The 27,901-nt window shown below is 42.3% G+C and overlaps 3 protein-coding genes across 3 annotated transcripts in view; all 3 read right to left on the bottom strand.

Moving 5' to 3' along the window:
* Positions 1-20,973, bottom strand: part of LOC146716557 (protein NLRC3-like) — a 224,524-nt gene extending 203,551 nt beyond the window's left edge. The window contains exon 1 of the mRNA XM_085452482.1: positions 20,882-20,973. The gene's annotated coding sequence lies outside the window, so the exon portion shown is untranslated. The remainder of the gene's footprint in view (positions 1-20,881) is intronic.
* The window catches only part of LOC146716552 (protein NLRC3-like), a 247,013-nt gene that overhangs the window by 120,681 nt on the left and 98,431 nt on the right, over positions 1-27,901 (bottom strand). The gene's annotated exons all lie outside the window — the stretch shown is intronic.
* Positions 21-26,486, bottom strand: LOC146716556 (NACHT, LRR and PYD domains-containing protein 12-like). Its single transcript, XM_085452737.1, has 10 exons — positions 26,125-26,486; positions 24,093-24,228; positions 19,343-19,412; positions 17,380-19,211; positions 15,696-15,869; positions 14,138-14,314; positions 11,592-11,768; positions 4,285-4,461; positions 1,744-1,917; positions 21-1,068 (listed from the first exon to the last, which is right to left on the bottom strand). The coding sequence occupies exons 2-10, from the start codon at positions 24,200-24,202 to the stop codon at positions 1,056-1,058; spliced, it is 2,904 nt and encodes a 967-aa protein (XP_085308863.1). The 5' UTR covers positions 24,203-24,228; positions 26,125-26,486; the 3' UTR covers positions 21-1,055.

Genomic DNA, 27,901 nt, shown 5'->3' with positions numbered 1-27,901 from the left:
CCTCCACGGTCTCACTGAACTCTGTCACACACACACACACACACACACTCTGACTCACTCACTGGCCTGCACCAGTTACCAGTCACTTTGTGGAGCATTGGACTGCCATTACCTCATAAGACTTTGTTGTTACACTATCTCATACCGTACATTACCAAATCTCCATTTGCACTATTTGCCTATTTGCACTACTCTGCCTGGTTTGCACTCAATGTCATTTACCCTTATATTGTATATTGTATAGCTTTCTTGTTATATGTAAAATTGTATTATATTATTTAATTTTTTTTACTTTAAAATATTTTACTTGCATTTTTAATCACTCTTATATTTAAATGTTCATTTTCTATTTTATCTAGGGATTGAGAGTAACGAAGTTTCTATTCTCTGTATGTCCTGTACATGTGGCAGAATTGACAATAAAGTTGACTTTGACTTTGAAAAGCATGAAACAGGTGAGACAGGTGGGATCAATATTAATGTTGTGGAAATATATGAAAAAGCAACAGAAGAGAGAAAACATTTCCTGTTTCTAGAAAGATCTTTCAGCTCACAGCTGCTCACAGACTGTATTTACAAGTGACAAACTGCAACTCTACAGTACATCTACAGTATATATCAAATATATTCTGTATTCAAATCTATTGAGTGATGTTTGAAAGTCTTTTCAGGTGAGTTTGATCCAGGAGGGTCTGAAGCCAGAGTCAGACAGAGACTGTGCAGAGACTGTAGAAGGACAGAGCAGCAGCAGAGCAGTCCAGATACACTGATGATCCTCTGTCAGATCCAGAGGGACACACAGGGATGATGCTGGACTCTACATTGTGTCTGACAGTGGAGCTGTTCTCAGAGCAGTTCACTCTGCAGCACTGACAGTCATCTGCACTTCTTCTCATTCCTCTGTCAGTCACTGCTGGATGAAGCTCTCCTCTCCACCTCCCAGTAACATGGCCCAGTCAGAGCGTCTCTACACACAAGCTGCTGCTGCTTCAACCTCTCTGGATCATCAGGACACAGCTCCTCCTCTCTCAGCACACACACCGTCCTGTTTACCATCATGGCCTCCACCTGCAGAGAGAAGAAGGAAGAGCAGAGGAGATAAACGAGTGTTTCCAGAGACTCTTCATCAGCTGTCAGTCAGTGATGCAGCACATCCAGTATAAAGAGCAGCAGGGACTTCAGTGCTGGGACTGTACTAGGACTCATTGTTGCTTCACTTTTTCTAATCTTTGGATTTTTATTGAAGTTGATGAAAATGTTTTTCCCTCCTAGTTTGAGTTTGGACTTTCATTCATTAGAAGAACCTTGGTGTGTCCACTCTGAGCTCTGTAGGAACCCCAACAACAAGCCCAACAATCCAGATGGACGGTTCCAGCTGTTAACTGGAGGAATTCCATCCAAACATCTGCTCTCACTAAATTCTTCCTCACCTACAGACTGTGTTCTTCACTGCTTTAAACTTGGAAATGAATGCAGTCATTGGTCTGCGTGCTGCTTTGTTCAGAGAGCTGATTGGCTGTTGACAGAGTTTGATCAGAGCGTGTCAGCCGTTACCATGGTGACCATAAAGGTCAGAAACAGGAAGTGTTTGTGTCCAATCCTGAAGCCTATCACCATTCTCCTCTCACAGCTTCACTGAGAAGCTGCAGCTTTACAGGAAACACTGGATCTTTGCTTCATACTGACTGTGTTTAGTACAATACTGCTGACAGCACCACCCACTCACTCCATCACTCTACTTACACCAGAGTCTCCAGTCTGTAGTCTGGACTCTGCTGAAGATCAGACAGCTGCTTCACATCTGGATCCTTCAGGTTGTTCCAGCTCAGGTCCAGCTGTCTCAGATGGGAGGGGTTGGACTTCAGTGCTGCTGCCAGATAATCACAGCTGATCTCTGACAAACCACAGAAACTCAATCTGTATAAAGAATGAACGATGTAAGTTTATTAGACAAAGTGTGAGCTTGAAATCATTCAGTGTTTCATCATCTGTTCAGAGCTGAAGAAGGTTCAGAATGTAGAAGTTTAGAAAATGGAAACTCCAAACAGCTGAAGCCAACAGGAAGCAGCTTCAAACAGGAAACTGTGCAGAGTTTCAGACTATATGTCCTGATGCAGCCAGTTGGATTTTGGAGATTTGAATCTCTGTTCTGTGACTAAGTCCTTGAATCATTTCTTCCAGTTGGTCCAACAAGACAGACTAAGTGTTGGACATGTGTTGTGGCTCCATTAGGGGAGCTTCTAAATGTGATGTGATGGCCCCTCTGGGTCTGTCAGGTCACAGCACTGAAGAGAGCTCAAACTGGGCACACACTTGTTCCAGTCTGGACCAAAGACTCTATACTGGGACTGAGGGACTGCTCTGACTGCACCCACTGGGACTTTTTAAAGGCTCATGTTCTCACTTAGATCATCGATTTCTACTTACATTTCTTTCTGGGAAAAATGGGGAGTACTTTGAAAACAGGAAGTATTTTCCCCAATAAGCAGCCCTGGATTAGTAAATCACTCCAACATGTTCTCAGGCAGAAGAAGCTGTCTTGTTATGAGGGAGAGAAGAAAAAGATTGAGGCACAGAAACTTGTTGAAAGAGAGATAAAGCAGCTAAAATCAGGTGTAAAAGTAAAGCAGAGGATGAGCTGAATAAAGGACACTCAAGGCTGGCTTGGAAAGGAATGAAGTCCATGGTGGGGATGCAGAACAAGGAGCAAAGATGAATGTGATGCTGAATCAGCAGAAGACTTGGACTCATTTGATTCCAGCTTTGATATCATTGATTTCAATGAAGAGCTTTGTGATTGTAGCAAAGGGCTGGTAGCTCTGAGAGTCCCACTGATGAGGTGTTTGTGTGGAAATCTCTTAGTGGGAGCAAAGAGAGAAAAAGCCCTGGTCCTGATGCTGTGGGAGGGAAATGATTGAAGTGTGCTGTGAGGAACTGACTGGGAGATTTTCACACATTTTCCAGTCCTCCTTGGAACAACAGGAAGTTCCCAGCATATGGAAACAAAGGTTAAGTGTCCTATGGCACTCAGTGATGATGGTGCTGTGGCCCCACCACCTCCACCTCTTTGTAAAGGAACTAACTGTAATCTGAAGCTTCAAATGGAACTAAGACTTCCTCCACTAGGTGGCAGTGTCTGATGAGAAAGTGTTAGTGGAGCTGGCCTGGAGTCAGAAACAGGAAGATGCAGGATTTGGGCTGAAATGGGGAAAAGTGGTTCGCACTAGTGCCTTAAAGCAAGAAGGTTGTAGGTTGAAGCTTGTTGGCCTTTCTGTGGAGGGTGGATGTTCTCCCACAGTCCAATGAAATGCTGCTTAGGTTCATTGGTGCTTCTAAATTGGCTGTAGGTGTGGATGTGAGAGAGTGCTTCTCTGTCTCTCTCTGTTGGCCCTGTGATGGACTGCTCACCTGTGCAGGTGGACCACGCCTCTTGCCCTATGACAGCTAGGGCACAGGCTGCAGCCCTGTGAGCCTAAGCTGAATAAACAGTTAGCAAAAATGATCCATAGATGGCCTGAAATCCCCCAGTTAGCAGTTTGGTAGATAGCTATGACATGCTAATCCCATCCAGCAGCTGTATTCTACCTGTAAGCTGATCCCTGCTGAGCCAAAGCACTTTTTCATATACAAATTACAACCTTTAATAGAAACCTATTGGTCAGCATCTTATTAGCCTGCTGTTAGCTTCATTCCACAGAAAACTGAGAGAAACTAACAGAGTTGATAAAGAATAAAGAGAAATGTGCTGATTTAAAGCCTTTGAAGTGCTTCAGATGAGCTCTGTCCACTTCTGTCCACTCATTCATTCATGTAAGCTTTCTAATGCAGCTTTGATCTTCACAGTCTGCTTCATGAAACTCATTCTAACCCTGAATGTCAGAGTGTTCCTCCTTCTCTTTCCCATCATTCATGCTGGCAGTGGAGGAGATTTGGATGTTGGACTGTGTTTTGGATGATGTGTGTATGTTTGTGTTGGACTGCTGTCTGTAAAGCAAACGCACATTTTGCTTTGGATTTCAGTGTCAGACAGACTTTAAGGTGGAATGAAGAGTTGGAGAGTTTCACAGTGAATTATCCAGTGGAGGATTTTTCTTCTTTGAAGGTTTGAAATGTGAACATTGTTCTGCTGCAGTCAATGGACTAAACCAGAGAAGAAGAAAACAGACTTTACCATGAAGATCCTCAGTGTGGATCAGTATAATATCAGCCTGATGTCTGCAGTTTAGTGTCAGCACAACTTTCACATCATATTCATCTCAGCACAACTAAAACATGCTGACTGACCTCAGAGTTTCAAGTCCACATCCTGGACTCTCCAGGAAACCACACAGATGCTTCACTCCTGAATCCTGCAGCTTGTTGTTCCAGCTCAGGTTCAGCTGTCTCAGATGGGAGGGGTTGGACTTCAGTGCTGCTGCCAGATAATCACAGCTGATCTCTGACAAACCACAGTCCCACAATCTGTATAAAGAATGAAAGATGTAAGTTTATTAGACAAAGTGTGAGCTTGAAATCATTCAGTGTTTCATCATCTGTTCAGAGCTGAAGAAGGTTCAGAATGTAGAAGTTTAGAAAATGGAAACTCCAAACAGCTGACAGAGTTCATACGCCTTTGTCAGGGTCAAATTCAAGCAAGACCATGTGAAAATTAAAACACATCATCCTAGGTGAACTTAAACACCTTTGTTCCCCTTTTGTTAAGACATAGAAAAGTACACCACACAAAAATACTGCAAAAGGAAACGGTCGCCTTATATACATAGTGTATAAACTCAAAATGCACATTTCACTTCAAATTAAGATTAAGGCTTTGAACAGATCACATAGTTCAGTTCAACATATAAGACTTTAAGAATGCACAAGCATCTACTTAAAATCTATTTAATTTATCATCCATGATATTATTTTGTACAATTCCAATGTATTTTGTTCATCTCCCTTAAATAAACAGGCAGTCTTAAAGTATGAAATATTCATATACAAACTAGAGATGGACCGATCCGATATTACGTATCGGTATCGGTCCGATACTGACCTAAATTACTGGATCGGATATCGGAGAAAAATAAAAAATGTAATCCGATCCATTAAATATCACGAAAGCACCTCGCAAAACTTGCAACACGCCGTAACTCACCTCAGAACGTTAGCAGTCGGAGCAGTATGCATCACGTGATAGAGCGGCTGTGGCATGCCGGACCTGTCGGTGGTCTGGATAGCATGTGGAGCTTCTAGCAACCTGGCATTTCATCTCCGACAAAGTTATCCCCGAGAGAAGTAAAGCAAGTGTGTAAGTCCATCTCTGAATGTTTGTAAAGCATTCCCACGTTAAGCTTAACAAGCGACTGCCTCTCGCTCTCCGGCTGCTACTTCAATCGTGAAACTGCTTAAATGATCAGCTGATCGGCTTTTCTGTCGCGAGTCCGTCTCTCTTGTTTGTTTTTGGCCCACTTTGCACCAGAAAGAGGAAACCAGCGGCTGAACAACAGCAGAACGTTTAAGCTTGATAAGCTGTTGTTAGAATGTATTTAATATTACTTTCTACTCCAGGATCTTTTTCTACGTAGCTGACGCTGGTAACTGTGCAGGGGCGGATCTAGCAAAGTTTAGCCAGGGGGGCCGATAGGGCATGAACAGGGAAAAGGGGGCACAAAGACATACTTTTCTTTCTTATTCTCATTTAAAATGTCGAGCTTTTAATAAATAATTATCTGACACACAAAGTTTTAATTTGATGTAAAATGAATAGAAGTCAATTACTGTATATAGTGACTATTAAGTCTAATATATACCCTAGTAAGCTATAGTACTTTTTACTTTGGGAAGGTACCATCTGTGCAGTCTGCAATTTTGTTGAAGAAAGATGTTGAATCTATTTAATATTTCTTGAAAAATAATTGATTTCTGTGCATTTTTTTCCACACTGCATCAAATTAAGGTTGATTACGTCGATTAAGCATCATGAGGTGGCGCGTGAGGGGTGGTTCCCTATTTTTTATTTATTTATGTTTGTTGTTGCTGGGAGTTGGAACCCTATTAGTTAGGTTGCTTAATATTTACGCTAAGTACTCTTTAAAATACCAGAATAGGGAGGATGGTGTAGGTCTAAGTTTATTAGATTGATCAGTATTGCTGAACTATGAAATATTTTTTTTGTATACAGGTATAACAGAATAGCTTTAGTGTAGTTGTTGTTGTTTTAAACTTGAGTATGAACTTGCAGACTTGCAAAATGCAGCAAGATATTTTAAAAAACAGTTTTGTTGATTAAAAAACACTATATCGGATTCATATCGGTATCGGCAGATATCCAAATTTATGATATCGGTATCGGTATCGGACATAAAAAAGTGGTATCGTGCCATCTCTAATACAAACACATATAAATGTGTGTACTGTCTCAGTGGCTGATAGTACCCCACAGGCCTCAGTGTGAGCTTGAAGACATTTATAATGTTTAAGTAGTTTAATGTGCAGGTGCTGACGATAAACACATTTTGAATGAAAGCCGGGGAACTTTGGTAGCACAGAAACAAGTGGCTATTCTTTGTGACTATATGGATCACTCACAATACCATTATTTCACACAAAGGCACCAAATTAATACTCAAAAAAGCTGCAGCAATACACACAAATATAAACAGTACTTGGTGACAACTTTGCTTTTAGCCTTTAACCCTTCTTGACTACTTTTGATGTGGCCTCTATATTTTACCTTTAAAAACAGTTTATCTTGCCAATCTGTTATTTTCTCATTTTGACCAACTGTATCAGCACAATTTATCTAAATTCAGACAAAATTTAAAATACAAGTAGAAAGTGATATTTTGACTGTAAAAACCACACACATGTTTAACGAATCATCTTCATAACTTGAAATGCAAATAGAGATTGTACACTTTTAAAAATACGCACACGTTTTGCAAACAACAAAGTTATATGGTACTATTTACCAAAAAATGCAGCCAAGGCTCAGACGTTTTTCATATAATCATTTCAAACTATTTACAGAACAATCAGGTGTCAAACAATAGTTTGTGTCACTCTAACACATATGAGAACAGCACAGGGATAAACCTGCAGGTCTGACAGCAGGTGTGTCACTCAGCGTTTACACTGCAATCTGCCTTTGTTGGCTTTAAGGCAGCAACTGTGACGATCACTAGTAGAACTGACACACAAAACAAAACAACAGCTACACACTAAATACACAAGACAACAAACTAACTTGAGACCAAACACGGTAAACGTCACAAATCTCTCACGTATCAAAACTCTCTCTCTCTTTCGCTCACTCGCTCTCTCTTGCCGGTCACTCCTAAAACTTCCCCCTTTTGCTAAACAACCAAATGTCATGTTTCCATATCATTTTTGATTGGTCGACATGGTACATTTTCCCACCTATAGGGCTTTGGAGCGTGATGTCACGGGAGATGGGTCATGCCCCCTTCCGCCATGACAGTAGGCCAGCCAAAGGATACCATTTCAGCTATGGATCGTACGTGTTGTGTTGTCGGTTGCAACGTTAGATCACACGATCGTGAAGGCAAGAAGCTGGATAACGGGCTCTCTTTTCATCGTTTTCCGTCCTGGAGGCAACGTGAGGGATCCCATGTATCCGATATTACTAAACAAAGACGTCAGGCTTGGATTGCAGCGGTGAGACGAGCGGATATCGAGTTCTCTGCAATCCCCAGCTTTTTGTTGGTTTGCTCACGGCATTTTCTTTCCGGTGAGTTCTAAATTAATTCATATCACTCTTGAAAGGCTTTTAGTGTTATTTTCAACGTGCTGAGGTCATAGATAATGAGATAAAACATGCTAATGTGTGATGCTGCAGAACCACATCATGTCGACTGAGTAGCTTATGATTTGGCATTATTGCAGGCTAACCAGCATATGAAATGGATGTAACAAATCCAGACTGGGCACCAACACTGCACATGGGGCATGACGACATACCTGTATCAGACTCGGACCGGCACTCAAGGCGTACGCAACGGAAGCGAAAAAGAGCACCCATCGGAGGTAAACAACCCCCCCCCTCTAAAAACATACTAAATTGCTATCACTGTACACTAATCCGCACATAACTTCCAGATGAATCACACACCTGTCATTGGAATATTGGTGTACATTTACCTTATGTCTAATTTTATCTTACAGGCTTTCGTTATGCAGCTGCAGAGTCTGAAGGTGTGCCCCGTGCAGAAGTGATTGATGAAGATCTGACAGAAGACCAACAGCAAAATCACAATGTCATGGAGGCAGTGGGCAGCAGTTGTGTTGGACAAGTGGAGGTTGAGGTACCAGCTGCAAATGTGGATATACTGAAGAAATGTAAACCTTTTAAAATGATGACAGATTACAAACTCTCAGCTGTGTCTGTAATCAAACCTCTGTAACTTTGCTTCACTTCAGCAGCATCAGCTCATGTTCACATGTTGATTCATGGTTTGCTTCAGTTTTTGATGGACTGCAGAATATTTTGAAGGTTATCTGCTATAAAAAGCCAGAACAGGAAAATCTGCTTCATGTGTTTCTGTTTGATCCTCAGTGACTTTGACACAAAGGCCTCTGCTGTGATGATCACACCTCTGATCAAGTCTCACAGTGTCAGCTTTGTTTTTATACATATGGATATGTGCTGATAAATGATCAGAGTTATAATATTTCCCACTGTCTGCTGTGTGCCGTGACCTTTGACCTGCTAAAGACAGTCAGCTGTGGATTATTCATTGTTGTGTCTGATACTTAGAACTGTGAGGAAGAACACTACACAGTTAATCAGGGTCCCCTCTCTCTGAATCAGGGAAGGTGGGCAGGCCGCGTGTGGGCCGCGGGCCATACGTTGAGTCTCACTGTTTGAAATGTGAACATTGTTCTGCTGCAGTCAATGGACTAAACCAGAGAAGAAGAAAACAGACTTTACCATGAAGATCCTCAGTGTGGATCAGTATAATATCAGCCTGATGTCTGCAGTTTAGTGTCAGCACAACTTTCACATCATATTCATCTCAGCACAACTAAAACATGCTGACTGACCTCAGAGTTTCAAGTCCACATCCTGGACTCTCCAGGAAACCACACAGATGCTTCACTCCTGAATCCTGCAGCTCGTAGTTGCAGCTCAGGTCCAGCTCTCTCAGATGGGAGGGGTTGGACTTCAGTGCTGCTGCCAGATAATCACAGCTGATCTTTGACAAACCACAGCTCTCCAATCTGTATAAAGAATGAAAGATGTAAGTTTATTAGACAAAGTGTGAGCTTGAAATCATTCAGTGTTTCATCATCTGTTCAGAGCTGAAGAAGGTTCAGAATGTAGAAGTTTAGAAAATGGAAACTCCAAACAGCTGAAGCCAACAGGAAGCAGCTTCAAACAGGAAACTGTGCAGAGTTTCAGACTATATGTCCTGATGCAGCCAGTTGGATTTTGGAGATTTGAATCTCTGTTCTGTGACTAAGTCCTTGAATCATTTCTTCCAGTTGGTCCAACAAGACAGACTAAGTATTGGACATGTGTTGTGGCTCCATTAGGGGAGCTTCTAAATGTGATGTGTTGGCCCCTCTGGGTCTGTCAGGTCACAGGACTGAAGAGAGCTCAAACTGGGCACACAGTTGTTCCAGTCTGGACCAAAGACTATATACTGGGACTGAGGGACTGCTTTGACTGCACCCACTGGGACTTTTTAAAGGCTCATGTTCTCACTTAGATCATCGATTTCTACTTACATTTCTTTCTGGGGAAAATGGGGATTACTTTGGAAACAGGAAGTATTTTCCCAATAAGCAGCCCTGGATTAGTAAATCACTCCAACATGTTCTCAGGCAGAAGAAGCTGTCTTGTTATGAGGGAGAGAAGAAAAAGATTGAGGCACAGAAACTTGTTGAAAGAGAGATAAAGCAGCTAAAATCAGGTGTAAAAGTAAAGCAGAGGATGAGCTGAATAAAGGACACTCAAGGCTGGCTTGGAAAGGAATGAAGTCCATGGTGGGGATGCAGAACAAGGAGCAAAGATGAATGTGATGCTGAATCAGCAGAAGACTTGGACTCATTTGATTCCAGCTTTGATATCATTGATTTCAATGAAGAGCTTTGTGATTGTAGCAAAGGGCTGGTAGCTCTGAGAGTCCCACTGATGAGGTGTTTGTGTGGAAATCTCTTAGTGGGAGCAAAGAGAGAAAAAGCCCTGGTCCTGATGCTGTGGGAGGGAAATGATTGAAGTGTGCTGTGAGGAACTGACTGGGAGATTTTCACACATTTTCCAGTCCTCCTTGGAACAACAGGAAGTTCCCAGCATATGGAAACAAAGGTTAAGTGTCCTATGGCACTCAGTGATGATGCTGCTGTGGCCCCACCACCTCCACCTCTTTGTAAAGGAACTAACTGTAATCTGAAGCTTCAAGTGGAACTAAGACTTCCTCCACTAGGTGGCAGTGTCTGATGAGAAAGTGTTAGTGGAGCTGGCCTGGAGTCAGAAACAGGAAGATGCAGGATTTGGGCTGAAATGGGGAAAAGTGGTTCGCACTAGTGCCTTAAAGCAAGAAGGTTGTAGGTTGAAGCTTGTTGGCCTTTCTGTGGAGGTTGGATGTTCTCCCACAGTCCAATGAAATGCTGCTTAGGTTCATTGGTGCTTCTAAATTGGCTGTAGGTGTGGATGTGAGAGAGTGCTTCTCTGTCTCTCTCTGTTGGCCCTGTGATGGACTGCTCACCTGTGCAGGTGGACCACGCCTCTTGCCCTATGACAGCTAGGGCACAGGCTGCAGCCCTGTGAGCCTAAGCTGAATAAACAGTTAGCAAAAATGATCCATAGATGGCCTGAAATCCCCCAGTTAGCAGTTTGGTAGATAGCTATGACATGCTAATCCCATCCAGCAGCTGTATTCTACCTGTAAGCTGATCCCTGCTGAGCCAAAGCACTTTTTCATATACAAATTACAACCTTTAATAGAAACCTATTGGTCAGCATCTTATTAGCCTGCTGTTAGCTTCATTCCACAGAAAACTGAGAGAAACTAACAGAGTTGATAAAGAATAAAGAGAAATGTGCTGATTTACAGCCTTTGAAGTGCTTCAGATGATCTCTGTCCACTTCTGTCCACTCATTCATTCATGTAAGCTTTCTAATGCAGCTTTGATCTTCACAGTCTGCTTCATGAAACTCATTCTAACCCTGAATGTCAGAGTGTTCCTCCTTCTCTTTCCCATCATTCATGCTGGCAGTGGAGGAGATTTGGATGTTGGACTGTGTTTTGGATGATGTGTGTATGTTTGTGTTGGACTGCTGTCTGTAAAGCAAACGCACATTTTGCTTTGGATTTCAGTGTCAGACAGACTTTAAGGTGGAATGAAGAGTTGGAGAGTTTCACAGTGAATTATCCAGTGGAGGATTTTTCTTCTTCTTTGAAGGTTTGAAATGTGAACATTGTTCTGCTGCAGTCAATGGACTAAACCAGAGAAGAAGAAAACAGACTTTACCATGAAGATCCTCAGTGTGGATCAGTATAATATCAGCCTGATGTCTGCAGTTTAGTGTCAGCACAACTTTCACATCATATTCATCTCAGCACAACTAAAACATGCTGACTGACCTCAGAGTTTCAAGTCCACATCCTGGACTCTCCAGGAAACCACACAGATGCTTCACTCCTGAATCCTGCAGCTTGTTGTTCAGGCTCAGGTCCAGCTCTCTCAGATGGGAGGGGTTGGACTTCAGTGCTGCTGCCAGATAATCACAGCTGATCTCTGACAAACCACAGTCCATCAATCTGTATAAAGAATGAAAGATGTAAGTTTATTAGACAAAGTGTGAGCTTGAAATCATTCAGTGTTTCATCATCTGTTCAGAGCTGAAGAAGGTTCAGAATGTAGAAGTTTAGAAAATGGAAACTCCAAACAGCTGAAGCCAACAGGAAGCAGCTTCAAACAGGAAACTGTGCAGAGTTTCAGACTATATGTCCTGATGCAGCCAGTTGGATTTTGGAGATTTGAATCTCTGTTCTGTGACTAAGTCCTTGAATCATTTCTTCCAGTTGGTCCAACAAGACAGACTAAGTGTTGGACATGTGTTGTGGCTCCATTAGGGGAGCTTCTAAATGTGATGTGATGGCCCCTCTGGGTCTGTCAGGTCACAGCACTGAAGAGAGCTCAAACTGGGCACACAGTTGTTCCAGTCTGGACCAAAGACTATATACTGGGACTGAGGGACTGCTTTGACTACACCCACTGGAACTTTTTGAAAGCTCATGTTCTCACTTAGATCATCGATTTCTACTTGCATTTCTTTCTGGGGAAAATGGGGATTACTTTGAAAACAGGAAGTATTTTCCCAATAAGCAGCCCTGGATTAGTAAATCACTCCAACATGTTCTCAGGCAGAAGAAGCTGTCTTGTTATGAGGGAGAGAAGAAAAAGATTGAGGCACAGAAACTTGTTGAAAGAGAGATAAAGCAGCTAAAATCAGGTGTAAAAGTAAAGCAGAGGATGAGCTGAATAAAGGACACTCAAGGCTGGCTTGGAAAGGAATGAAGTCCATGGTGGGGATGCAGGACAAGGAGCAAAGATGAATGTGATGCTGAATCAGCAGAAGACTTGGACTCATTTGATTCCAGCTTTGATATCATTGATTTCAATGAAGAGCTTTGTGATTGTAGCAAAGGGCTGGTAGCTCTGAGAGTCCCACTGATGAGGTGTTTGTGTGGAAATCTCTTAGTGGGACCAAAGAGAGAAAAAGCCCTGGTCCTGATGCTGTGGGAGGGAAATGATTGAAGTGTGCTGTGAGGAACTGACTGGGAGATTTTCACACATTTTCCAGTCCTCCTTGGAACAACAGGAAGTTCCCAGCATATGGAAACAAAGGTTAAGTGTCCTATGGCACTCAGTGATGATGCTGCTGTGGCCCCACCACCTCCACCTCTTTGTAAAGGAACTAACTGTAATCTGAAGCTTCAAATGGAACTAAGACTTCCTCCACTAGGTGGCAGTGTCTGATGAGAAAGTGTTAGTGGAGCTGGCCTGGAGTCAGAAACAGGAAGATGCAGGATTTGGGCTGAAATGGGGAAAAGTGGTTCGCACTAGTGCCTTAAAGCAAGAAGGTTGTAGGTTGAAGCTTGTTGGCCTTTCTGTGGAGGTTGGATGTTCTCCCACAGTCCAATGAAATGCTGCTTAGGTTCATTGGTGCTTCTAAATTGGCTGTAGGTGTGGATGTGAGAGAGTGCTTCTCTGTCTCTCTCTGTTGGCCCTGTGATGGACTGCTCACCTGTGCAGGTGGACCACGCCTCTTGCCCTATGACAGCTAGGGCACAGGCTGCAGCCCTGTGAGCCTAAGCTGAATAAACAGTTAGCAAAAATGATCCATAGATGGCCTGAAATCCCCCAGTTAGCAGTTTGGTAGATAGCTATGACATGCTAATCCCATCCAGCAGCTGTATTCTACCTGTAAGCTGATCCCTGCTGAGCCAAAGCACTTTTTCATATACAAATTACAACCTTTAATAGAAACCTATTGGTCAGCATCTTATTAGCCTGCTGTTAGCTTCATTCCACAGAAAACTGAGAGAAACTAACAGAGTTGATAAAGAATAAAGAGAAATGTGCTGATTTACAGCCTTTGAAGTGCTTCAGATGATCTCTGTCCACTTCTGTCCACTCATTCATTCATGTAAGCTTTCTAATGCAGCTTTGATCTTCACAGTCTGCTTCATGAAACTCATTCTAACCCTGAATGTCAGAGTGTTCCTCCTTCTCTTTCCCATCATTCATGCTGGCAGTGGAGGAGATTTGGATGTTGGACTGTGTTTTGGATGATGTGTGTATGTTTGTGTTGGACTGCTGTCTGTAAAGCAAACGCACATTTTGCTTTGGATTTCAGTGTCAGACAGACTTTAAGGTGGAATGAAGAGTTGGAGAGTTTCACAGTGAATTATCCAGTGGAGGATTTTTCTTCTTCTTTGAAGGTTTGAAATGTGAACATTGTTCTGCTGCAGTCAATGGACTAAACCAGAGAAGAAGAAAACAGACTTTACCATGAAGATCCTCAGTGTGGATCAGTATAATATCAGCCTGATGTCTGCAGTTTAGTGTCAGCACAACTTTCACATCATATTCATCTCAGCACAACTAAAACATGCTGACTGACCTCAGAGTTTCAAGTCCACATCCTGGACTCTCCAGGAAACCACACAGATGCTTCACTCCTGAAACCTGCAGCTTGTTGTTGGAGCTCAGGTCCAGCTCTCTCAGATGGGAGGGGTTGGACTTCAGTGCTGCTGCCAGATAATCACAGCTGATCTTTGACAAACCACAGCCCCTCAATCTGTATAAAGAATGAAAGATGTAAGTTTATTAGACAAAGTGTGAGCTTGAAATCATTCAGTGTTTCATCATCTGTTCAGAGCTGAAGAAGGTTCAGAATGTAGAAGTTTAGAAAATGGAAACTCCAAACAGCTGAAGCCAACAGGAAGCAGCTTCAAACAAACACAACAAGACAAAAAACTCTGAATGTTTCACATTAAAGTCGTACATTTATCATAAAAACAGGACAAAGACTTGAAAAAGTCGTGTTTTTCCTTCCAGGAACCACAAAGCTTCACTTTTAAAGGTGAAGTGTGAAAGAAATGGACATATTTGAAGTCCAACACCTTTTTCCAGTCACATTATTAAAGCAGACAAACTACAAGCTCATTTTCATTCCAACAAGTCATCTTCTGACCTGGACTAACAACACTGGTCTCTATGTGCAGCTGGCTGTGAGACCAGTGCTCAGGGAGCGTCTACAAAGTGCAACACTGAAAGAACATCGCACACTCATTTGCTTCCATCATCCAACCTGAAGAGGAAACAGAGACTGCTCCCCTTCAAAGTAAAAGCTGCTCCTTTTGGACACAGTATCAAAGAAAGTCTACAGTATAACATAGAAAAGACAGAACAAAGTTTTGGTTGTTTTTAAATTGTGCAGAAATGAAACTACACTAAGCTCAATTATGTGACAGACATTTCATCCCATGTCAGTTTGGCCTCATCCTGGGCCGGATTATCCAGCACACACTCTGACCACAGGTCCATGTTGAGCAGGATGAGCTGCTGGCTAATCTGGAGGCTGTAGCAGCAGCTCACAGTCACAGTGGGTTTCCACTCATGAAAAAGCTCTGGCTGCTTCATTTCTCATCTCATATCAAAGACTTTAATGCTTCACTGAAGCTGTACTGTGATGCTTCCATATTCCAGTGAGGCCTCCATAATGATTTCAGCTGTTCTGTACACACACTGTGTGCCCTGTATGGCTCAAAGTCTCTGCAGCCTGTTTTTATCTGCTATCATCAGATCTTCATCATCCTCATTCACATCCCTCACACACTCTACAGCCTCATCAGCACTGACTTCATCTTCACTGACTAATGGAGCACAACATGAACCTGTGGAGGCTGAAACACTGTCCTGTCAAACATCTCCCCGTCACCACTCCACTTCTGTCAGCCTTTAAATGAACCCTGCTCAAGTCTGTCACTTCTGTTTGGAGCCAAAAGGAAAAACTGTTGTTCAGTCGTTTGGAAAGACAACATTTCTGAAAGCACTCAAACTTCTTCACATTTGTCTTCAGACACATCCTGAACATTTAGGAACTAAAGAAAGTTTCAAACATCAATCAAAGACCTGAAATATAGAAAAACAACAACAGCCGCAGTCAGTGAACTCACCTCAGAGTCTCCAGTCCACAGTTTGGACTCTCCAGTCCAGCACACAGAAGCTTCACACCTGAATCCTGCAGCTTGTTCCAACTCATGTCCAGCTCTGTCAGATGGGAGGGGTTGGACTTCAGAGCTGAGGCCACAACTTCACAGTGAGACTCTGAGAGTCGACACTGAGTCAGTCTGTGATGATAGAAAATATAAAATGTGTTATTATAAAAGCAGAAAATCTGCATTATAAACACAGACTGAATGTATATGAAGACAAAACAGAGTGAGGTCATAATCTGATGAATCTGCTCTTCACATCTGTGCTTCAGCTCCTCTTACTGTGTTTGACATGACACAACGATTGAGTCTCTCTCAGACCTGCAGACTTTTAATGAGAATCTTTGTTTGGCTTTAATCTGCAGATGAAGGAGGAAGATGGTGTCACATTTAGGCTTCCATAATGTCCACAGTCTGTCACTGAGATCTGATCCAGAGTCAGAGTGAAGACACACATTTGGACTGTTTCCTGTTTTGACTCCAGAACATTTTGAATGAGTTCAGCTCAGTGAAGAGTTCCAGCTGGAAAGATGATCTCTGTTTGCTACCTGCTGTCAGGTACGACTGTTCACGTCCACACGCAGGAAAAACCTGCTGACTGTTACCAAACGGAGCAGAAATCTCATCACTGGACAATAATGATGAATGAACTCAGAGCTGCTGATATCAGATCTGATTTCAGGGGAACTAAACACAGAAATGATTGGCTCATTTTAGCTTTCTGAGCCATTATCTGCTGCTGTGTCGCTAGTTGGCAGAAAATGATTTGTATTCCTGTTCAGGGCTTCAGTGTTTATGAGTCCAGATCCAGGTGACAGCAAGTCAAAATGATGTTACCTGTCTGTGTCCAGCAGCAGCCTGTATTCACTTTGAATATTGTTATAACCTGACATGGATCAGTTTGTCTTTGATTGGTTTGTAAATGTCACTGTTTCCATTGGACCTGAGTGACGTACAAAGACAGAGAGGGAGAGAAAGGAGAGAGAGGATGGAGACAGCAAAGAGAGAGCAAACACAAACAGGTGAGAGTGGACAGGTGACCAAGGTCAGCAACCAATCAGAGAGCTTCTGTTTGACCCACAGTCACTGATGATGACTGCACATAACCAAGCAGTGTGTTACTCTGATATCAAATATGGATCCTGCTCTTATAATAATGATCATCAGATGATATTATTGTGTTATTTTGTAGCTGAATACGATGTTTGTGTGATTATCAGTGAAAGAAGCAGTGAGGAGGATGGAGAGAGAGAGAGGACAGAGGGTGAAGTTAGAAACACTAAAAGGATTTTTCATGGATTTCATGGATGATTTGAGTGATTTCCAGCAGGACACTTAAACATGTCAGTGGACGTCCTGAAGAACATATTCACTGATATGAAACGTGTCATTGAACAGGATTAATATCAGTGGAAACATGGTGGAAACAGCTGTGACTGCATGGATGTGACACACTTCAAATCTGTTCTCCACTCTTGGATTTGGGATCCATGGAGCTGCTGCTGAGTCTGTACAATAAAGGAATGGTGTGGAAGGTTGCAGCGTACGGACACAAACACTTTGTGGTTACAATCTGATTTTATTTTCAACATTAAACTACTAACCTACACTGATCAATGATGTTAATGATCACATCTGGACTCACCCAGCCTTTCTGCAGTTCCTCACAGCTGGAATCAGTCTCTGTCGTCCCCGCTCTGATGTGTTGTACTTCTGCAGGTCCAACTCATCCAGAACCTCCTCTGACATCTGCAGCATGTAGGCCAGAGCTGAGCACTGGATCTCAGAGAGTTCCTTCTTTGATCTGTTCTCTGACTTCAGGAACTCTTGGATCTCCTGAAATAATGAGAGGTCGTTCATCTCCATCAGACAGTGGAAGATGTTGATGCTTCTGTCAGGAGAGATTTCATCACTGTTCATCTCCTTCAGGTTGTTGATGACTCTCTGGATGGTTCCTGGACTGATCTCTGTCTGACCCAGCAGACCTACTAAGAGTCTCTGGTTGGACTCCAGACAGAGGCCATGAAGGAAGCGAACAAACAGGTCCAGGTGGCCATTTTCACTCTGGAGGGATTTCTCCATGACTTTAGTCAAAAAGACATCCAGTGATGTGAAGCTATAAGACTTGAACATGTTCTTAAAAAAAGATCTGTTTTTGTATTCTTCTCGGAAATTCCCTAGAAAACCTTCTACCACCTCTGTCTTCCTGTTGGTGTGACAGTGGAACATGTAGACAGCAGCCAGAAACTCCTGAATGCTCAGATGAACAAAGCAGTAGACTGGTTTCTGGAAGATCACACACTCTCTTTTGAAGATCTCTGTACAAACTCCTGAGTACACCGAGGCCTCTGTCACTTCCAGACCACACTGCTCCAGGTCTTCTTGGTAGAACATGATGTTTCCTTTTTCCAGATGTTCGAACGCCAGCCTCCCCAGCTTCAGAAGAACTTCCCTGTCAGCCTCCATCAGCTCCTGTGGACTCGTCTCACGTCCCTCATGGTACTTGTTCTTCTTCCTCTTTGTCTGAACCAGCAGGAAGTGTGAGTACATGTCAGTCAGGGTCTTGGGCAGCTCTCCTCTCTGCTCTGTAGTCAACATGTGCTCCAGAACTGTAGCAGTGATCCAGCAGAAGACTGGGATACTACACATGATGTGGAGGCTCCTGGATGTCTTCATGTGGGAGATGATTCTGCTGGACAGCTCTTCATCACTGAATCTCCTCCTGAAGTACTCCTCCTTCTGGGCATCAGTGAAGCCTCGTACTTCTGTTAGCCTGTCAACACATGTAGGAGGGATCTGATTGGCTGCTGCGGGTCGGGAAGTTATCCAGACGAGAGCCGAGGGAAGCAGATTCCCCTGGATGAGGTTTGTCAGCAGCTGGCTGACTGATGACTTCTGTGTGACATCAGACAGCAGCTTCCTGTTGGTGAAATCCAATGAAAGTCTGCTTTCATCCAGGCCGTCAAAGATGAACAAAAGCTGAGAGACAGCCAGCTTCTCTGCTGTGACCTTCTGTAATGTTGGATGGAAAACATGGAGCAGCTCCAGAAGACTGTACTGCTCATCTCTGATCAGGTTCAGCTCCCTGAATGAAAGCAGAACCACCACACTGACATGTTGGTTCTCCAAGCCCTCTGCCCAGTCCAGAGTGAACTTCTGCACTGAGAAGGTTTTTCCAACACCAGCCACGCCGTTGGTCAGAACCACTCTGATGGGTCTCTGTTGGTCAGGTAAGGCTTTAAAGATGTCCTGGCACCTGATTGGAGCGTCATGGAGGGCGTTCATCTTGGAAGCTGTCTCCAGCTGCCTCACCTCATGTTGGGTATGAACCTCTTCACTCTGTCCCTCTGTGATGTAGAGCTCAGTGTAGATGGTGTTGAGGAGGGTTCTACTTCCTGTTTCATCACTTCCTTCAGTCACACGTTCACATCTCCTCCTCAGACTGATCTTATGTTCATCTAAAACCTCCTGCAGACCAACATCTGCTGAAAGAAAGAAAAACAATGAGACTAAAGAGAAAGAAAACTCTTCAATGTCTGAACAACACAAGAAGTCCAGTTTTCAGAAATGAGTCCATCAGCAGACAGATGTTCAGTCTTACTTTGTACACAGCTGCTGTGACTGGCTGGCTGCAGTCCAGCTGTGGTCCTGGATCTTTCTCCACACTGTGCAGAAGCTCTGATGGTGACACAGAAAAGTCACAGTGGAGATACTTCTGTCCACCTTTGATTAGACTCATTATAAAAAGGAAAACAAAGTTTGAACACAGTCATGTTTCCAGTTCACTGACTTACATTTATTCCATGGACACTCACTCTAACCTGAACCACAGCTACAACCCAACATTGTTGAGGCCTCATCTCCTCCTTTCCTGACTGTAGAGCTTAAATATGCAACAACCAACAAATAAAAGAATTTGGTTCATTTCAAAGAAATTCACACGGCGACCAAGTAAAGTAACCGTAGTAAAGGAGACAACATCCCGTTGATGGTGGGATTATTTGAAAGATTTGCTTTAGTCACGTCACCAAATGCAGTTGAACCACCCGTGGATCCATGTTTGACCATTCTACCACTCTGAGCTCTGCTTTTGAATCATTTTATTATTATCATCATTCATTTATTCATTCTTTGGAGGGGGGCTATTTCCTAATGCCGCCCTAATAAGCTGATGTTCAAGGGGAAATATAACAGAAACTCTTTCAGTGTTATTCATTAATAAATTAACAGATAAACTGTGAAGAAGAAAAAACTGAGATTTAAAGGAGAGAGTGAGAAACTTGATCATCATCCTCATAATACATGTTTATCAGTATCTGCTGTGACCATACTGCAGTAATAACTACAAGTCTACATTTCTGTGACTGTTGATCAATCACAGCAGGAATCTGAGCTCATCTCTGCACACAGAGCAGCTTCAGCTCTGGGATAAACTGCTCGCTTCACGTCCTTCTCAGCTCACAGACACTCATCCTGATATTTTCCTTTAACATTTGATGGTATAATTCATCTGAGTTTACACTTTATCTGCATAAATACAGAAAAACATACCCAAACACCAGAAACCATCAGTTTCACCATGTAGAATATATTGTTGTTTCCTTGCTTTTAATTCAGAGAAAAATTCTGATTTGGATTTTCTCTGTTCTCTTTGCCACAGCCCATCCCAGCAGCAGCTGAAGCAGCTGACTGTCACAACACTGAATAACACTTTAGGAGGAATTTCAGAGGTCAGTAAAGCTCCAGTTTCAACATCAGTTAATTAATCATAGTTCATCATAAATGTGAACCTGGCTGGCACACATGTTAATGTTAGCCATTTAAATATTAGCAGTTAGCTGAGGCCACAAGAAGAAGAGGCCCTAGAAGAACAATGGATGATAAGATTAGATTTTCAAGACTAGGCAGAGACGTGTTTTCCTTACCTAACCTAACCTACAGTTATGTTTCCTTATTTCTGCTGTTTGCATGTTCACAGCTGAAATAAAGCTGCCTCTTTGACTTCATCCTGTTGTGTTTGGGGCCAATCCTGCCTGCCACACAGCGCTACAGGACAAAGTCTAAGATTTTTATCTTTTTAATGAATCCTTGGTCATATTTATCCAGGAAAACACAAACATGTAAAGGAGTCATCACAGTTCTCTGACCTCGTTGGTTCAGCACTGAAGTCTGGAGGGTAACCTTTGGACCAGTCACTCCTCACCGACGGACAGCTGGATCCTGCAGACTGTGACCTCTGACCTCTGCAGACACAAACATGTTTTATTCAATGATCAATTCTCTGATAAAGTGATTGAAGCAGCTGTGATCACACAGACTGCAGATAATGCAGCTGTCAGTAACAGTCCTCTTAGATTAGAGTTCAGCTTTTTACAGGAAAACAAATGTCCCTGAATGCAACAGTGAGACACAGTCTGCCTGTGTGGCTGTGATAGCTGCCGTTAGGAGCGCTCATGTGTTTGCAGTTAGACGAGGAGATGTTACCATCATGGACACGTTAACAAATCCTGCAGCATCACGTGGCACAAACACTTTGTGTTCCTGTCATCTGCAAGCAACAGGAAGTTCATTAATAAAGGCGGGATGGAGACGCGACTGTGATGGTTCTCCTTCATCCAGCTGTTACACACATCTGGGCTCACACGACGAGCCTTTGTCTAATACAGCAGCTGCTCTCTGAACACTTTTCTGAAGAGGAGCTGCACAAACCTTTGTTTGCTTTCTAGAGCAGCGTATCAAAGTCAAACTACCCACTGCTAGCAGCTGTTTCTATCATAGTTTAGGATCCAGATGTGTGAGGTCTAGATTTACACCTCTGATTAAAATACATAGTTAAAAACAGCCAATTGAGTCCAAATGTGTCTTAAACCAGATAAACTGACAGTTACAGCTGAGCCTGTGTGTCCTTGGAGACACTGCTCTGCTACAGAGATGCATTTTAGAAACCAGGAAACATCAAAATCATTTAAATCAGAGAGTTCTTGTTACTAACAGCTCACCTCTCTGCAGCAGAGACTTTAAAATCAATGATAAAATCTTACGCCTAAATTAACTTTACTGTTAACGAGTTTTCATGTTTCTGTAATCCACCAGTGTGCTCATGCTTTTTTAATTGAAAACATATTTTTAATGATCAAATATAATTATGTTTGTTATTTGTGGATTTTAAATGTCCTTGACAGAGACAGATGATGATCATTATCCTGCACTGTGCTCTCAGGTTTGGTCGAGCTAGCACAAAGAATGGCTATGTTGAACTTCCTCCTGGGATCTACACTAAGAAGTGAGTCCAACATTAGCAGGGTCTCTTTCCTTTATCTGGATTCACTTTACCATTCACAGTCACGTGAAGCTTGTTATTAACTCGATAAGTCAACCCAGGCTTTCAGCTGAGCGCTCACATGAAACACATGGTGTTGGCAGCATCTGATCAATCATATTCATGGAGACGTGTATCAGCAACAGAGCAGCTGAGTTTGCAGAAGGAAGTCAAACTAAACCATAGGCTATACCACCTGAAACACCTGAGTGGAAGCTCCTCCCTACACTGTGTTTGAAGCAAAGCACAAAGGAGACACCTGCTGGAGCAGCTGGAGTCCTACAGACACTCAGCCTCTTCACTACACAAACACCTCCTACAACATCCACTCTTTCCACTCTGACTGCTGTGTTTGTGGAAACACTCCAACACACACCGCTTCACATACCAACATAGAAATGTGTGAAAAAGAGCTGAGCTGATATTAAACATGAGGATTTATTCAAAAATACAGAGTCAGGAACAACATCTAGACACACATTACCTCTCAGCAGCAGAAGAACAGCCTTTAAAGTTTATAACAGCATCCTTCGACCTGTTGCTCTTTAAGGAAACACAGCTGGGTTCAGGTCCAGGAGATTCTGGCCTCTTATTGATCCTAAAAGAAAAACAATTGTCGCGTATTCAGAATATTGAGGATGAGAACAAAACAACGAAGGTCCAGAAGAATTAGGTCAAACGATGATTTTAATGAACACATGCGTAGGGAGATGAACACCGTTACACAATCAGCGTCGATCTCCGCCCAAAAGTACACAAGCAGTTGCTTTTATAACATCAGGATATTATTACGCCCCCTCTTGCGTCAGAGCAGATACTTGCATAAGTTAAAAACACAAATGTTCTGTTGACAACTTTTGACACAGTTTGAAAAGAACATCGTCTCCACGCCAGGTGCTTCCTGTAGCTCGTCTTGCTTTCACTTATCCCTGGAACATCAGACGCACGTCCTGCAGCAAACTATCACTTATGCAGGCACAAAATGCAGTTACAAGCAAAATATGTCTGAACTCTTACCTAGAATATAAGTCTACCTACGGTGTGTGTGTGTGGATGTCTCGACCTCAATTGCACTCTGTCTCACCTCTCGCCTACTAAAGCTCACACCCAGACAGAGGCCACTCTCATATGTGTAACAATTTAACTGAAACTATATGTGTAATATATTGAATAAATGCTTTAATCAAATGCCACTACTCAAAGCTCAATAAAAAGGATATAAACGAATAAAAGATAATAATGAATACTTGTATCATGTGTGTTTTGTAAGCGTGTAGGCAATCCTTCCATACCTCTAAGTCACTTTGCACAATAGATCGGCATCGCGACATCGCGCCAGACGAAGCTTCTGACCATCAATTATCAGACTGAGCTTAAACTCTTTAAAAGCACAAACTGCAAGATGTGTATAAAAATAGTTATAACTGCACCTGGAATAAAGGTTAATATGGGATTATGATAACACCTGTAAAACAAGTTTTAACGTAATACCAACAGCATCAATAAATGCTTTGATGAAATGATGATTAATGCAATGGTAATGATAATGGTTATGACAGTAACAGTAAAATATTTCCCTGATCTCCACACAATAAATGTAACAGCTTCATGAGACAGGAAGGAAAAAATGGAAATGTTAAATTAAAGACATGATGAACAATCTGAAACTCATAAAAATAATGTACTTACTCTTTGTCACATAACAGTCTTTTGTTAAAGTTTACAATAATACCCTTTGACATGTTGCTCTTTAAAACACACTTTTACTCCCTGACCTTTGACCCAGTGTGACATGTTGACTCACTACCTCAGACAGCTTAAAATAGTCTTTTTGTTTTTTGGTGCTGCCTAAAAGAACCGTAAAATATCTGTCCTATATACAGTTATGTTCATATATTTTTGTGCTACATCAGGAAACTCAAAAACATAGTTTGTAATATTTTAATCCTTATTTTTAAAACTGTTTTTGTCATTTTTCTTCTCCCATTGCATCAAAAATCATTATTTACACTGAATAAATGAGTCAGCAGCTCTCTTACATTGTTGCTGCAGGTTCATTACTGAACCTTAGAGGTTCTTCTTTGGACCAGTCACTCCTCACAGACACACAGCTGGATGCTGCAGATCCTGCTCCATCCTCTTCCTCCATCTTCTTGATGTCAGGGTGGAGTTAGTCTGAGAGGCAAACACACACACTCAGAGGTGCTGTTGTACTGGAAGCATCACACTGACGGGTTTCTAAAGTTCTCATTGATCATTTCATGGAGTTTCTGTGGTAAACACTGTCCTGTGACGTATGTGTTATGGTGAGGGTCATGAGGGCTAACCAGCCCCACTCCTTCCTCCTTATATTTCAGCCTGAAGCACAATAACAGCCTAAACCTAACCAGGGCCCTATTTCAGGAAGCCGGTTTAGAAAACTCAGAGTGAAAAACGATACTCAGGGTTGAGTAACCCCGAACTGTCCAACTCGGAATATTCGGTTTCAGAAAGGCTGATAACAAGTAGTTCAGTCAACGCGGAGTTGCTTTAACCCCAAGTTAAGCGCGCGCATGAGGATACATAAAGCCCTGATTAGTGGAGCACAGATTAAGCGAGTCACCATGGAGACGGAGGGAAAGAAGGCGCGGTCAATGTATCTTACAGCGCTTGAGGCCGAAATTCTGATGGCAGCATATGCCGATAACATGCAAATTTTGCAGAAAAAAAGTAACACAGCCTCAGCTGCAAAAGAAAGTGAGCATGCATGGCAAAACATAGCCGACAGAGTCAATGCGTGAGTGTTAATATAAACATTGATCTAGGGATTTCCACCCATTTAACACGTTATTTATTATATTTTATTTGTTATTTTATACATTTTATTTTGTGACGTGATGTGAGCGCAGGTGCAACCCAACAGGCCCCAAACGTTCCTGGCAGCAAGTAAAAATGAAATATAAAAATATAGTCCAAACAGGTAAGGTGTAATTGTATTATGAGCCATAGTGCTTGGTCTGTTTGTCCCATGTAAATCAATTACAGTTAGAGGCTACATTAATTTTCTTTCTGTAAGCACTTATTGAAATTATCTGAGCACATTACAAGTACATATTTGCTTACTCTGTAACACAAATTAGCATCCATTACTATAATGAAATAATTTGTTAGTTTGAAATGCTACAGGGAACTATGTACCTGCACATTAATGCTGTGGAAAGACTTCCTGTTCACATAGTCTCCTTCATTTACTGAAGGAGCAATGATTGGAATGTGAGTGCCATCTATACAGCCAATCACGCCTGGGAACCGTGAGAATAAATGTAAAATTTAAGTAGTAGTTCAAGTATCACCACATCATGAATTGAGTTTTGTTCATCCTGATACCTGCAATTTTGTGGCATCCTTCTTTGATAAATCTTGTGGGTCTATGACCGGGGAACACCACAAACGAGTACAGGAGACGTTTCAGTGCAACTGTAACATTCCTGACTGCCCGACAGACGGTAGCCTTGGAAACGTGCTCAGCGTCACCAATATTATACAGAAAGCTCCCGTTTGCAAGAAACCGAAGTGCAATACAAATAATATGTACAGAACTGAGAGGATGTCCGCGATGTGTCACATGAGCAATATTAGGCCTGAGGATGTTATTCAAATGAATTATAGACCCACCTGTTCTCTGATTGGATTGTTAAATTTGTGATTGACATGACACTGGCCAATCAGATGAAAGGCAGAAAAATAGGGACGTACTTGTAACTTGAAACTTGAGTGCAGAGTTTCACACGTATTCCTTGGCTAAGTCCACACACAAATTATTTTTACACCTACAAATCCTGGTTTACAAGTACAAAATATTTATGACCACAATTTGAGCCCATACAGCCACAGACTGACGGAGGCAGGAAAAGCTGCCTACAGACATCAGTCAGTGGATCCACAGTAACATCGAGTTCAGCTGCTGATCATCAACTGTTTCTGTCTCGTTCCCAGACTCTGATCTCACATAAAACGAAGCAGATTTATGCTGAAACTAAGCTGCACACAGCTGATGTCAGCCAGGAAAACAGTACAGACTGCTAACGTTACCTTAACATGGAGACGATCAACTGCGCCACAACATTCACGAAAGCGAAAGTAAAAGCGACGGAAGGAAACGCCCAGAGAGGCGTTTGAGGGACGGTCAGAGTCAGGAACCTCAGAAACGCATCAGGCTGGAGTTTAATTCTGTTTTCATCTTTAGAAACATCTGGAAATAGTTATAAAAACGCTGCGTAATAAAGAAAAATAGTGTAGATTAGTTTGAGTTGTGTTTAGCTGAGCTGTGTCTTTAATCTGAAGTTCATTTTGTGGAGGAGCAGCAAGACTTTCAGTGTTACTCTCAGAGAAAGCCTCCCAAATGTCTGTTGTCTTAATAGTGGAATTATCTGGAAAATGAACCAGTTCTTATGAGCTGCTTTTCTGTATGAGCAGTCACAGCATTTTATACAGCGTGCTTCATTCACACAAGCACTTCTTTTTCTAACAATGACACTATGATGGATGCATCGGAGAGCAAGTCGGGGTTCCACATCTTGCCCAAGGATACCGTGGCGTGCAGACTGGAGCAGCCAGGGATCAAACCTCCAACCTTCCAGTTAGTAATTCTACCTGCTGAGCTACAGTCTGTACTTCCTGAACAACACACCCTCCTTTTGTTTCTTTATTTCCAGTAGCAACCAGGACCATAATGAACCCTGACTCCCACAGACACTCAGGAGCCACCTGCCCAGTAAGTCACCCGCTAACTGCAACTATCAGAGCCCTGACCTTCTGCAGAGACGAGTCACACTGAACACAGCAAGTGTCCCTGCTCTCAGATACAAAACCTGCCTTTAAAAGTTCAGAGTAATGAAATCAGCAGTTCTGATTCTAGAATCTGTAGTCTCACACACATGTGCAGAGCACTTTTGTTGTTTTGGTTCACATCAGGTGATATTCTGCTGCAAACAACTAATGAGGACATTTTCTAAAAGCTTTGAGTGTCCATCAGGATCCTGTAGAAACAGCTTCTGGCTGCAGCCACTGTGGAGCTCCACAGTAACCGGAAACACGTAACTTCAGTTCAATCGACTTTGACAGCGAAACTAAATTGCGTTTTTGTTACTATTGATGCTGCTGAGAAATAAAAATGGTTTTAAGTTTTTTTTAACGCTCTGGGTTTGTTCAGAAAAATCCCCTAAATTGTTCGTGGCCAAAAGTGACACTTGCTGTTTCGCTGATTCATTTATTTTTTTTACAGTACATCGTGTTGTGCGTTCTGATTGCTGTAGACCATTGTCAATCAATCTAGTCCAGTGTCTCCTGTACAGGAGCGGTCCCTAATAGGCCCACGGACCGGTCCGTGAGTCTTTTGGTACCGTTCCGCGAGAGTTGATCCTCCGGTGTGAAATGTATGGTTGTAGTTTCTGTGTCTTATTTTGAAAGAACTACTTACGCGTTACCATAGTGACCAGAGAGCATTAAAAAGCAGAGAGGAGGATGTCACTGTCATTGTTGTTGGCGCACAGCTCAAGTCACATTTATTATTATATTTACAAAATACCACAGTTTCTTTTTTTTATTCTTTTGTTGTATTTATCCGCGACACCTTAAAGGTCGTTCCCTGAAAATATTGTCTGACATTAAAGTGGTCTGTGGTGCAAAAAGGTTGGGGACTCCTGCTGTACAGTACAGAATGCGTTTAGCTGTTGAATTTACATAAATCTTCGATCGCTAGCAGTGTAACTCTGAAGTGCTGCACTGTGTGTTTGTACGTTTTCTCCCAAACAAACACAACAATGCCGACGAAACGTTTTGCACCCTCAAATGCACCTTTAGGTTTCAT

The sequence above is a fragment of the Copadichromis virginalis genome, linkage group LG3, assembly GCF_057382275.1.
Source record: "Copadichromis virginalis isolate Kocher_CV1m ecotype Utaka linkage group LG3, C_Virginalis_male_GT1.1, whole genome shotgun sequence".
Classification (NCBI taxonomy): domain Eukaryota; kingdom Metazoa; phylum Chordata; class Actinopteri; order Cichliformes; family Cichlidae; genus Copadichromis; species Copadichromis virginalis.
Note: the sequence above shows the minus strand (reverse complement) of the source record. Positions and strands in the feature narration are given on the sequence as shown.

What these genes read in the sequence shown, in the direction of transcription:
- LOC146716556 (XM_085452737.1), bottom strand. Translation starts at nt 24,202, where the DNA reads ATGGAGGAAGAGGATGGAGCAGGATCTGCAGCATCCAGCTGTGTGTCT. An exon ending in TGTGGACTGGAGACTCTGAG is followed by an intron (nt 14,315 to 15,695) that starts GTGAGTTCACTG and finishes TTCTTTATACAG; the next exon opens with ATTGAGGGGCTGTGGTTTGT. An exon ending in TGTGGACTTGAAACTCTGAG is followed by an intron (nt 1,918 to 4,284) that starts GTCAGTCAGCAT and finishes TTCTTTATACAG; the next exon opens with ATTGAGTTTCTGTGGTTTGT.